This window comes from Lonchura striata, chromosome 6, assembly GCF_050655825.1.
Source record: "Lonchura striata isolate lonStrDom1 chromosome 6, ASM5065582v1, whole genome shotgun sequence".
In the NCBI taxonomy this organism is placed as follows: domain Eukaryota; kingdom Metazoa; phylum Chordata; class Aves; order Passeriformes; family Estrildidae; genus Lonchura; species Lonchura striata.
Window position 1 is genome coordinate 23,277,489 of NC_140708.1, and position 13,527 is coordinate 23,291,015.

General features: G+C 41.8%; 1 protein-coding gene across 7 annotated transcripts in view; it reads right to left on the reverse strand.

Moving 5' to 3' along the window:
• The window catches only part of ARHGAP22 (Rho GTPase activating protein 22), a 126,039-nt gene that overhangs the window by 22,252 nt on the left and 90,260 nt on the right, over positions 1-13,527 (reverse strand). For 4 of the 7 annotated variants that reach the window (XM_085583616.1, XM_021539078.4, XM_085583618.1 and 1 more), the window contains one exon: positions 12,583-12,759. In XM_085583616.1, the coding sequence (XP_085439742.1) occupies positions 12,583-12,759 (177 nt within the window). The other 3 variants (XM_021539087.4, XM_085583619.1, XM_021539104.4) reach the window with 2 other exon arrangements.

A 13,527-nucleotide genomic window follows, 5' to 3' on the forward strand; every position in this document is an offset into this window, starting at 1 on the left:
GACTCCATTCCCAGAAAGAGCAGTGCCAATATACCAGAAGCTGGTTGCTCTCATTCACATACATCCTTTTAAATATTCTGCATATATGAAAAAGAAACACCTCTTCGCAGAACTATCTTCACATGCTAGCTTGGTATCCAGTAATATTTTTGGCTATAGACTGTGTCCTTGCCTCTCCTTCCCCCTTTGTAAAGTCAGCTCCTATTTTAGATTCTTACCCTCTGTCTAAGGCTACACTTAAATATCTGCTTTTGCTCTAGCCAAAGAAAACCATAACAAATCTAAACTGTGGAAAATCATCCCATACCTCTCGTTCTTGTGCAGCACTCCGCTACATGACAGGCGCTGAGCTTCAAGCAGAAACCAGGCAGTGTCAGACAGCAGGAGCGGCAGAGAAAGAAAGTCCTGACTTCAGGCATCAGACACATTCTGAGTCCCAGCACTGGCAGCTTTCCATTCACCCAGCGCTACAGAGCACAGAGCAGCCGATCTGCCCTGGGAGATAATCTCGGCAGCACATCTGGTCTTAGCTCCACAAATCGGCATTAATTATGACTTGTGCAGAAAGCATTTGAAATATCCAATGAGATGCAGAGCTCCCGGCTCGCTCCGCACAGCGAAGGAGAGAGGAGAAAGACAGGCAGGTAGGGTCTTGCCCACCCTCGAAGCAGCCGCCAATGTAAACAGCAGCTAAGTATGGGTCACAAGTTTTAACAAAGGCATCCCCCATCGGCTCTGTAATATATTCATGCTCTAATTGCTTGTCAGATCTATTCTAGATAGCTGGAAAAGCTGAGCAACAGTTTCTGTCTGCATGCCACACTTTGGATCCTTCCTGATACAGGCAATATTACTGTGCTGCAGGCAAACTGGTGCCCTGGTCTGGCCTCCCATCTGCTTTCAAAGCAACAGAAGCAGAATTCTGGTTTTGGAGGGGAGCATTTCCCCACAGTAGCCTCAGCATGCTCTGAGAGTACCTCCACAGCTCTGGGACATGCTGGAAAGTCTAACAAAGCTTAGGAAAAGCTACACTCCTTGACCTGTGCAGGTTTTTTGGTGCTTACTGCCTCTCCCTTATCTCTTTACAGAGACGTTGTCTGAATTAATAGCTCAGCTGAATAACTGGTAAAGGAAGGGACTACAATTCCCTCCATGTGAACCAATACCCAGGCACTTTACTTGCAGGAAAACATTCAGTCCCTCTCAGCTCTCGCTCTCAGGGTAAGAAGCCTGTCATTAACAAAAACGCTTACCATGCAATGCCCTGTGTAGTTCTACGGAGGTCAGGACTCCACTCCATTCACAAAACGCACTCATGTGACTGCAGCATTCACCACGCAAAACCCTTGTGCCAGGCTTCTGAGCAATTTTATCTCTATTAGCTAAGTTTTCTCCCTCTGCAGGAAAAAAATAACCAAACCCAACAACAAAGCCCTGTCTGCAGCTGCTCATCTGCTTCTGCTGTTAAAACGTCTGTGGTCACTATACATTCCTTGATCTGTGCAGGTTTATTGAGCTGCACTGTGGCTCCATTTGAACACCCATGTCCAAGATACTGACACAGCAGACAAGCTATGAGATTCTAGTCAGTGAGACAGTGTTGTTTCACAACAAACTTTTCTATATTCTCTGTTTTGACCAAAGGCTCCTGAAGAAAAAAGTGCTTCTCATCATAAGCAAAGGCAGTGCCAGGATCTAAAGCTTCTGTTCTTGAACATGGTGTGATTCATAGAGCTGTCATGTGCAATACTAGAAGCTGGGACTTTGATGATCCTGGTGAGTCCTTTCCAACTCAAAATATTCTATGACTGGCAAGATAGTAAGGTTTTCCTTAGCTATTTAAGGTATACCCTGGTACTGCAGAGCTTGACACCAGAAGCTCAGTCAATACACTAGTCAGTTTCTAAAGCGCACTAAAGAATATTTAGAGAATGATGGAAATCCTTAAACTCAAGGTACAAATGAGGTCCTCAGTATTCTTCACCCTTTTATTATCCTCTCTTCGCTTGTGGTGAACACAGCAGGCTGCAGGTTAGGGAGAGCCTGCCCACAATACTAACTGGTGAGCGGGACAAATCCACTTCTAAATGGCTGAGATGCCACCAGAATTTCTGGCAGTATTTCCTGGAATAGCACCCTCAAATTGTGCCACATCTGCTAATAACATTATGTAGCCTAGGACCTGGTGTTTTGGATGGGAGCACAGGAGATAGCAAAGGCAGATTTTGTTCTCCCATTCACTTCCCCATTTCTGTTTTCCATCTCTCAAAACACAGGAACAAGGAGGTATCCACTGAAATAGAAAGTCATGCTGTTTGACATGGATATTGTTATACCCGAAGTATAATTAATCTGTGAAATTCACAGCCTCTCTGTGGCCAAGGATACAGCATGACTAAAGCATGATCAGGCTTCAGCAGAACTTACAATGCTATGAGATGATGAAGCTGATGCAAATTCTTCCCCAAAGACTAAAGACAGTACTCTGGTGAGAGAAAAAATCTGGACACATGCTCGTTCACATAAGCATCAGAACTAAAGCAGAAAATGGCAGCTTTGGTGTTGTTCCTGCACAAGGTAACTCTGCAGCTATAGGTATCCTGTGACAGCAATACTGTGCTGCACACTCCACAAGTAGCACTTGTTTTCTTATATGAAGTTCTCAATCCTTTTAAAAACACAGTGTTAAACTTCATTACTTAGATTACAGAATATGATGAGACTGGAATAAAAATCACTACATATATATACATACACACACACAATTTTTCTTCTGTGTTTTGAATTTGCACATCACACTTGGATCCTGCTTTCTCTGTTAACCACATTTGTCAAAAATGAAATCCAAAGTTCACACATAATCACTGGACTGTAGGGGCTGCAGGCTCCAGAAGTATACGTGATACTGCAATTGTAGCAATATAACCCAAAGAATTTGCCACATTGCGTATATCATCAAAACTTCCACCTGGAGATCCCCCTATACACATGTGCCAAGGAGAGAATGGGTAATGGAGACTGAGCTCCCTCTTCCCCCACTGCTATGAAGTTTTTTAACTGTAGAAAAGTTTAGCAGCTCTCATTTTCGAAAAAACAACTTAGGTTTGTAAAACTGTTCAGACATTACACCTCTGATGAACTTGCTGCTGAGGAGCTGGAGGTGTTTTCTTTCCCAGCATCATTGCAGGGAGAGAGCCCTAGCACTGCTCTCCTGAGCTGGCACTGCTGCAGTTATTCTGTTGCAGGTACCAGAACAGAAGAAAGCATCCTGCCTTTACACATTACTGCAAGTCTTAAGATTGGCTGGAAAGCTCACTCCAGCTCACACAACCCTTGGAAATCCAGGTATGTTTCAGACTTGGCATCTAACTCAGGTGAAATTCAATCATCAGTCTGGTTGCAACAGACAGGAATGGTGAACCTGCATGAACTCAGAGTATTTCTCCTCATCTCTGACTGTGAGCAAACTTCTTGGCTTGCACAGCTCTAGCAAGTGCCCATGGGGTGTGTGTATTTTTAGATGCTGGCTTAGAGGATTAGTTAATATACAGGTACACTCAAGCAGATCTGAGGGAGCTCAAATCTAGGAAATTGCTCTATTTGTACAGAAAAGGCCTAGTATCAAGTTAGAGCCATAGCTGAAGTTCCCTATTTTATAATAAGGTTGAACCTTTTACAGACTAATTTTTTAACCCAGGTCAGGTAAACTTGGGCACTTGAACATCTTTTATCTGCTGAAAGCTGGCAGTGAACCGGTTAGAGGTGATCAGTCACAGAGCTGAACCCAGCAGGAAAATCTTCAGCACTAATGTCTTCTGTACAGAAATTTTCCCATTTCCTCCCTCTCCAAACACTTTTGTCAGATCCTTTCCTGACCAAAATTATGTCCCCACACCCCTCACCAGCTCTCTGCTGGGGTCTTAACCCTTACTGGTGAAATTAAATCTTTTGAGGGTAAACAGGTTTCTGTTTACTGACTGATAAAACAGTTAACTCTGGGTTAAAGATTTGCAAATAGCTGTGCTCACCTTTCTACCACAGTAGATTCTTCTTAACCTGTGTGATGTGTTTCCCCATCTCTTTAAAATATGCCAGGAAAGGAACTGACCAAGCAGCGCTGTAAATTACCCGGTGATGGACTGACCAGTTTATGTTCCAAACTGAAATTGTAACTGTGCTCACAGAGAGAAGATGATAAACAGACCTAAACATCACTTAACCAAAGCACTCTGAATCCAGAGCCAACCCCATGTGTTTATTGCTCTATTTCTCACTAAAGAAAGGCAAGAGCATTTAGAGAACAAAACATCAAGAGCAGCAAAAAATGCCTTTTAGCAATCAGTGATCTGGACCAACATGCCCTGTTCACCTTACTTTTCCCCATATCCTAGGATCATATTTTACAGTATTTTTTACTTATTGACTCGTGTATATGTCTCTCTATGTTTAAAAGACAGCTTCCATATGAGTGTCTGAAGCTATGTCTGTAGAAAGCACTCGATCAGCAGGTCACCACGTTCAAGTGGTGCTGCTGGTTGATGCCCCCACCGCACAGAAAAGCTTTACAAAACTTCTGGGTGTTAGTAAGTAAAAAAGTTATGACATAGTGTAATTGTTGCCACCAGTGTCTTATCACTAGAGATGGGTTCAAATTAAAGGATCACAGGGTCTGAAACCTCTAGTATGGAATAAAATTATTCACCTGGATTTCTGATCATCCAGGGACTGTGACCCAGATTCATAGCTGACATTTAGCACATAAGGCACTTTTATCCATTCAGATAGCCAGACAAACTTACGTCCTGAAGCTTTTCCATATCCCAAAGTTGATAACCTAAGCACAGTCATTCATTGAGATGCAGACAGGATGAACACTGAGCACATGGATGTTTATCCAAATCAAACTTCATCGTAAAAAACTCAGTGAATCTCTAAACTTCAATTAAATTGTAAAACTCACTAACAGGTCACTAACAGGTATATGGTTTCATTTTGTTGCATCCTCAAACTCAAAGATGAAAATCTGTTACCTAATTCCCATATATTTATCTTTATCCTCCACTGTCTAGCTAAAATCCTCACCACCCAAGCAATAAGGTCATTGTATATGTTCCATCAACAGCTGAACCTGACAAGCTGTGCTTGGGAAAGGGGCAGCATTTAGCTCCTATTTATAAAATAGATAAAACACTTCAGTAAATTAGCAAGCCTTTAAAGAACACTTCTAGAAATGGTAAAGAGCTGAATGTTCCCTTCTCTAACCTGCAGCTGAGAAGACATGAAGGGGAAATTGCAAGTTCAGTTACATGATTATGAATTAGAAGAAATAGGAAAAGAGAGACAGGGTGAATTTATTTCTTGCTTAAATAACCTTTCCTAGCATAAGTTTCATTCGAATGAAAACATACCCATATGGTGTTTCATTTTATCAAATCAGCATCTCCCAACCAAAAGAAATTCCACCAAGCAATCCCATTAAAAGTTTTACCCTGCTCACCTGCAAGTATAACAGAGTGACTTCTGTCTGTAGTTTTTCCTCTATCTGCTGTGTGGTTGAACAGAGGCAGTGAGAAGCTGCCTGCCATTCCCCAGCGCAGGGTCCCTGCTTTTTGGTGCCCCTGACTGTCCAAAGTAACAGATAAAGGACTAGAAACTCATTCACCTGATGCCAAACTGCATCATCCTTCAGAAGGCACCAGAACAAAGCTGGATAATGACAGCTGGGGATAGCATTGCAGTGCAGAACTCATGCTGCTGAAAGCAGTAGTGGGGGACTTTCCCCCGAGGAGCTCTGATAAAGCACTCCAAGAAGACCCATCTCTGCTCTGGGATGACCAAACTATTGCAAAGTCTCCACTCAGAGCCCAGACCAGGCTAAGCACTAGCACTGACCACCACTGAGAGCCTTGAGACAGCAGCTTTAGAGGTGAAATACACACAAGGAGCAGGGGAGCAGGACCAGACTTCCGAAGGCAAGATCTTCAAAAGTCACTAAGGAACACCTTGACATGCTTTAGTTTTGATTCTAATTTTAGACCCTTCAATCAAATATTTCTACACATTATACACCAACCTTGGTAAGAATGACTCTGACCCTTCTCTTCTTCAGGCTAAACCCAAACCTCCTCAACTTCTCTTAGCATTTTCTTGCACAAGCCTTTAATAATTTTAGTGGCCTTTCACTTGACTCACTCCAGTAATCCCATGGCTTTCTTGTCCCAGGCAGACCAGAACTGTACAAAGAACAAAAGATGTTGAATTACTAGTGCTGAGGTGAGGGCTCACCTCCCTGAACCTGCTGGCAATGCTCTTTCTAAAGCAGCCCAGAAATTTGCTGGCCTCAAGAGTACATTGCTGGCTTATGTTCAACTTGTTGAAGAGCATCCCCATTCTTCTCTGCAAAGATGCTTTCCAGTCAGTCAGCTCCTCATTTGTGCTATTGCCTATGTTCATCATCTGTAGGTGCAGGACTTTGCATTACTCTCTGTTGAACTTCATCAGGTTCCTGTTCACTCCTTTCCTCAGCCTGTTGGGACCCCTCTAAATGATGACACAATCATCTGATGTATCAGTCAGTCCTCCCAATATCATCTGCAAGCTTGCTGAGGGTGTATTGCCCCATTATCCAGATCATTCACAAAGCCGCTAAACAGTCCTGGCCCCAGCACTGCCCTTCACATCCCTTGCCAGATTCAACTCCAGATTGCTTCAGCCTTCCTAAGTCCACTACTGCATGCTCAGAAATTTCTCTGTACTCCTCCTTCTAGGTCACCTGTCCCTGCTTCCACTTCTATGCTTCCTTTTTAGCTAATGAGCTCTGTCACAAACAACTTGCTCAACCATGCAAACCTCTGGCACCTTTGCTTGGTTTCCTGCACAAGGAAGAGGACTGTTCTTGAGATGGAAGGAAGTAATCCTTGAAAATCCACAAGATCTCCTGGTTTCCTCTTCTCTTCAGGGTCATATCCTATGGCATTCTTCCAAACATACCCCTATAGTCAAGGCCCATGGGTGTAATCTTTCTATGTGCCTTGCAGAAGAATGATGCCATCAGAGTGGTTCTTTTAGAGATAGTCATTGTCACTTCAGGCAAGTAATCTGATTGCTCAATATCTCAGATCCCTCTTTAACAAAAAATGAGGACAATTGTTATTCCCTATCTCAAGGTTGTAACATGATGGTCAAATATGATGGTCATAGAGCAGTAATAGAAGCCCCAGATATATCTGACAGAGTTCCATGAGAAAAAAAGTTTAGTGATTAAAAACTGATTAAGTTCTCTTAATCAGGTCTCAGAAACAGGTATTAAAACATTCTCTGTTGTGTTCTGGCAGCAAGATCCACTCCCAGCTTAGTTACTTTATCTTAATTTCCATATCTACAGGAGTACCATTTGTGAGACTTGCCTGGGAGCAAGGCTAACCCAGCACCTCCTCACATCTGAACTGACTCAGGCATCCCCTAGTCCTGGGCAGATACCTGACCTCATAACCCCCATCATCTTTCTCTTCCTCTTCCCCTGGCTGGGCCCTTCTCCCAGCATTAGACAACGGCAAGAGCAAACACAGATAAGCTGCATCAGGCGCCAGCTATCTGGGTGCTGAGATAACAGCAGGTATCAAGCACAACAAACACCCAGTGCCACTCCCCACACACCTGGGGGAGCCTGCCCAAGGGAAGCACACCCTGACACCTCCTGAAGGGGCTCCTCCTGACCCAGTTAGACTCCTACTTGAGGGTGTCACTCCGCAGGACCCCCGCAACCAAGGGAGTAAAAACCACCTCTCTGTCTCAGACTAGGCAAATAACAGAAGCCAATTCCCTCCCTCTCTTCATTACCTATTCCGTGGTATTTTAGCGTCTTAAACTCGCTGACATGGCTTTAGGTTTATGCTGCTCTTACTGGAAAATTCCCATCTTACGGGTAGAAAATTAAAACTCAAGGCTCCCAAAACTTAATGTCGTACCCTAGCTCCTAAATAGTTTGGCATCCTGGTGAATATGCATCTAATATCAATATCTGACCCTTCAAAACAGTCATGTTTGCTCTCATGCAGATGTTATCTCAAAGATACTTACTTTTCTAAAGCAGGATCCCTAATTAGCCCGATGCAGGGTTAATCTTCCATTACCCATTAGGACATTGAGCCAGGAATTAAATTACACTTCAGACACCTCGTGTTTCAGCTCTCCCCTTATACAAGACACAATTTCACAGGGCCCTGGTTCCCAAAAAAAACCCATTCTCTGCACTGTTTGCTGGCAGAAGAATAAGAATCCACACATCATGGTTTATCTATATGGGAAAGGTGTCTGGAATTAATGACAATTGAACAGTTTATTCAGTAGACATTTCTTCAGACTCCACCAGTTTTACAGTGACTATTCCTCCTGAATAGAAAAACTTCATGAAGCTCTGGCAACACAGCTACTTTGTCACAGGGTAAAGCTCTTCATGTTTGCCTAAGGGGAAATACATCTCTTCCAACTGCTTCACCTCTCCTCCATCACAAGTAACTGATGAAAGCTTGGGATGAAGAGGAGGAGAAATTAGGATAAAGTAATGGAGAAAGAAAGGGGCTGGGACATGTATTTCTGGCAGAGAAGCAAGGAACTGCTCATGGCAAGATAGAATATGTAAACAGAAGAAAACAAATACAAACATAAATCAAATTTAACACAGAATGATTCTGTCCCCATGCTGTGCTGGTTGTGTACTGAGCTGTGAGAGAATTAATGCCACCTAGCATTCAGCTCAGGCACCAAGAATCTTAGGTTTTGTACGTCATGGCCAGAAATCAGTCCTAGACAACTCTGATAAACAGCTGCTGTAAGACGGAAATGAGGAAGTCACATGGAAAGGAAATTCTTTGCAGTGGCTGTGCCTCCCTAGACTAAAGGTACAGCCCCACCACACTTGTACAGACCAAGACCTCCTCTCTCCCCCAGCCACATCAAAAATTTCAATACAGCTTGCTCCCAAGAAAGAGCAAGGTCACTCTCACCCAAGCCTATGGCCACAAACCCTTTGATCTAGAACTGTGGCACTGCTACATGCACTTCACATTAATGAGCAGTCACTGAAAGCACAACTGTAGGACACAGACGGACCCTCCAGATAAACTTTTAGTGATATAAGCTTGGAGCAAAATTTGTTACAGAGATATGAAGGGACATAGAAAACAGTTTCAATCATCCTCTATCAGAATGTGCAAAACTCACTTTTATCAAGTTACTGTGACAAACTTCTTTCTTAATGACAATCAAAATGTATGGAGTACTCTCAAATCTCTGCTCTAAATGAGATGTACTAGACTCAAGAATTCAGGAGCCTGAAACTCGAGGAAACTTGTTAGAGGTTATTTTCCCTATAAACAAGATAGCTCTTCTTCAAAAGACTTAGGAACTCTACAATTTTATTTTAAGGCCACATTTAAAGCATATTTCAAAGAACACATTCCATACAGATTTTTAAACCTGTGTCTTCTATCAGTGATTTGTGAACCTCAGCTGCTTTGGGGAGTTTTCTGTTTTATTTTAAGAAGCCTTTGCTGTTCACCTTTAAGCACAGTACATATGCCCTCATCAACATAAGAAGGTACCCCCAACTTTTTTGTTTATGTTTCTTCAATACATCAGCAAAGATTAAAGTGTGGTTAAGCCACTCCTTTTATCTTGGCATAATTCATTTTTACACCATATCAACCTTCTCTAGGGCTGGATATTTGCATGTTAATAATAAAGCCTGCTTTTTAACTCCTCCCTTTAGCTTAATATATTAAAAAGTGTTGATAGATAGACTTGGCTCTCCAATTAGTGGTGGTGGCAAAGCAGAGTTCAAACTATTCCATTAAAACAGAGACAGCTATGTTTATTGTCCTCCCACATTTGAGTTAAGCTGGAATTTTACTCAGAGAAATTGTCCTACTCTGATTATGATGGAGAAGGTATAAGTTTGATCATTTCCCCAGATCGGCTAAAAAAAATTTGGGCAAAATGGTTTCAATATCTTTACTGTTTCCCAGTTATTGGCATTCCTATACATTCTTTTTGAAGTGTAAAGAAACCGAGCATGCAGCTCCATGGATTCTTTAAGCCAATTTGTGTGTGTGAATGAAGAATGAAGAATCCTGCCCCTCTCCACGTCCTCATGTCTCCCTATTGGAGTTACTGGTGCTGCAGCTACATGCAGGGCCAAGGAATAAATCCATCTACAAACTAACCCTCCCCACCTTTTATTTCCTGCCAGCTCATTTCCTACTGCACAACTCAGCAGTATCAGCAGAAGGAAGCGTGGTGGAGCACACGGCTGCCAGGGATAGAAGACCCCTCCTGACAGTAGCTGCCACTTGACCAGCTCAGAGAAATAGCCACAACATAAGAATCTGCTCTTGCAGCTTGCACTACAGAGCAGGCATAATTAAGCTAGCTTTAGCTAAGGTATTTGAGTGTTAGGGCTGAGAGTTCAGACTAGACTGACTGCCCAGCATGTACCCAGGTCCTTGGCCAGTTTTTATCCACAGACAGAAAAATTGCTACACAACTGCAATTCTTTCCAACTCTGCCAACTCCAGTGCTTCACTTGTACAGTGCTTAAGCCAGTTCTCACCAACAGCCAAAGCAGCCTTTACTGACTTTGATCACTGAACCACATCAAGTCTGCAGGATGTGAAAATAGCAACAAACAGAAGCTCCTGTATTCCCTCTGCACTATCTCCCGTGCTCTAATCTCCCCTGTGCTGCCTTGCTTCCACATTCTCATTATTTAATGTTTTTTGGTGCCTCATAAATCTCCAGTTTCTGGATCAAAGTAAGAGTATCTGTCTCATTTAAAGAAAAGACCAAAATATTATTTGACTGCTTTGCAGAGAAATTCAGAGGTAAAGAAAATTAGCCAGTTAATCAGGACAATACTAGTCCCATAAAGAAACAAACAAAATAACCAGGAAATTCATCACTGCCTTTATGCTATTCTCAGGTTTCTGTTTTTACAATATTAGGATTTTTAATTATTTATTATTTTAATACTTAAAGATATTTGTTTTGAAACTACTTCAAGAGATGGACAAAACATAAGCAAAACATGAAGCCAAATTTGCAGTGCTGACAATATCATTCCCTAAAGATAGCTATTGCTAGAGAGTGCACCATTTGTCATGACTGAATGTCTCCTTTCTCCTCAGAGTATTTATTGAATGTACACTGCAAAGTTATAAAATACACACCATAACATCAACTACAAATGGCTACAGAAATACCAGCTCTGAGATTCTGAGACTTCTGATGGAAGATCTGTACTGACCTGAGTCTAAAAGACCCTTCACTATGGACTGGAATTCAGAAGGGAAGCAAAAGAAGCACATACTCATGTTTGAGGAGAATTTCTGGTAGTATAGTTTTCTACTAGCAAAGAGGGCTTTTTCTGCCCACAGCACAACAGCATCATATGTAACCTCAGATCAGACACAAGCTAATGTTTGTACCTAAACCTTCTCTGCTAAGTGAAAGAAGGATCTTGGTAAGAATTGCATCAGTAGAGATTGTATCTCCTCCAGACAAACCAAGTACTGCTACCTAGAGAACCCAAATTTCAACAGCCACTTGAAACAAAACAAAACAAAACACCCCCAAAAAATTAAAAAAAAAAAACAAAAACAAAAACAAAACAAAACAAAAAACCCTCAAAAAACCCCAAACCCAGGAAAAAATCTACTAACAAACACTGGGTCTTAGCACATCAAGGTCACGTTTTTCCCCCCTTAGATCCAGGAAAACTAGTAACTTCATTTCATCAAGAGTAATTGTATTACCTAATCCTTATCTGGCACTTTTTTATCTGTACCTCTCACACGAGGCTGACAGCATTGTCTGCATATGCTGTTTGCATGCACTCCATCAGTAGTACCCAAGTTACTGCAAAGCACAGCATCCAGTACCAGGCCAGCTGCTGCTGTCACCAACACCAAACCCAGAAGAAAACATCTGTGACTCCTTGTTCTATGCAGAACGAGAAAAACAACTCCTATCTAATCTACTGGTTTGAGAATTCAAAGATTGTGGTATAATATCAATAATGAAAGTCTGGATGTTTTGTTTATTTTAACTACAGGGATTAATTACAGCTCTATTACCCTACAGGTGTTCACTCAGCCTGACCTTCTTCTTCCTCAGGCTACACCCCATTGAAGCCTTTGCCTTCTCAACTGAGCCCTACATTAACTTAATTAAAGTTTTGCTGCCTCTGGCTGTATGGATGGTCAAGATGGGCATCTGACCTTATGGAAGAAAATTGAGATAACAGGACAAAATCCTTCATTCCCATAAGGTCCACTGAATATTTTGCTGTAAATAATTGAATACTAGCAATAGTAGCATGTTTGCTACTACCACCCATTTCTGAGTGAGACAGTTAGGCACTGTGGATGTGTACTCCCTTTTCATTCCTGTCCATCCACTACCAAAAAAAAAAAAATCAACCCCATCCCTTGCTTCAAAACACTTCAGACAATCATGAGTTTATCTAGACATCTCAATGATTTTACAGTGTTACATATATCCTAGTATCACAAGAATATGTTTTACCTTGAGGCAAATGTTTTAATTTATGTGCATGTGAGCTATTTGCAATACCTCCACCAAATGGAGCCCATATAACCCGTCGGATGGCTTTCACCCAATCTTCCATTTCATTCTGGGAATTAGCCATGAGCAGGAAAGCCTCATGATTGACAGGCATCTTTTCCCGGTCCCCTGCACCACCTGAAAGACAGAATACAAATCTCTTTTAGCATCCAGCTTAAAAGAGAGCAACCAAAGTTTAACACCACCAAAAATCTCATTCAAAATAATTAAATTACTATTTTAATTGAGCAGTTTTACAGACAATTCCTGCAGATGTTCTGCAGCACCCACAGAGCACAGGTTGATAGAAGATCAAAGCAGAAGTGCAAAATATGTATTTCCAGCGTGGGAAACCTGGAGATGTTCTATCTGCTGTCTCAGCAATAAGGAAAGTGAAAGCAGAGGCCCTAAGATGCTATAGGAAAAGCAATTAATTCCACATACCTGTGCTGAGGTATTGAGAGATTTTTGCCCAAAAGAGGGACCAAGTGAAGTGTAAGACATTTTAAAATGCTTCAGATGTAGAAGTCACAAGATCATCCACTTTCCCCAAGTCTCTGGGATATTCATAGTCTCAACACAGAGAAAGAGACCCATTCTGATTTTGGATCCAATTCAGAAGAAAGTTAAGAGCTGGGGACATGATTCTGATTCTTCCAATGGATGTAAAAATTTTAAGAGCTATTAATGCTGGTGTGCAGAATAGCACTGACCAGAATATCAAATTCACTCAAGTTGTCACAAAAAACTGTCCCTTGTGGATACTACAATAATCAAAACATTTTGATGCTGCTTTTCCTGTTTCATCTTTAGGTCAGCACTCACTCCAACAATTTAAATCTTCCCCTCATGCTTCATTTTATGTTCCAGAGCTGGATACAACCTAGTGAGTGGCACGTAAACACA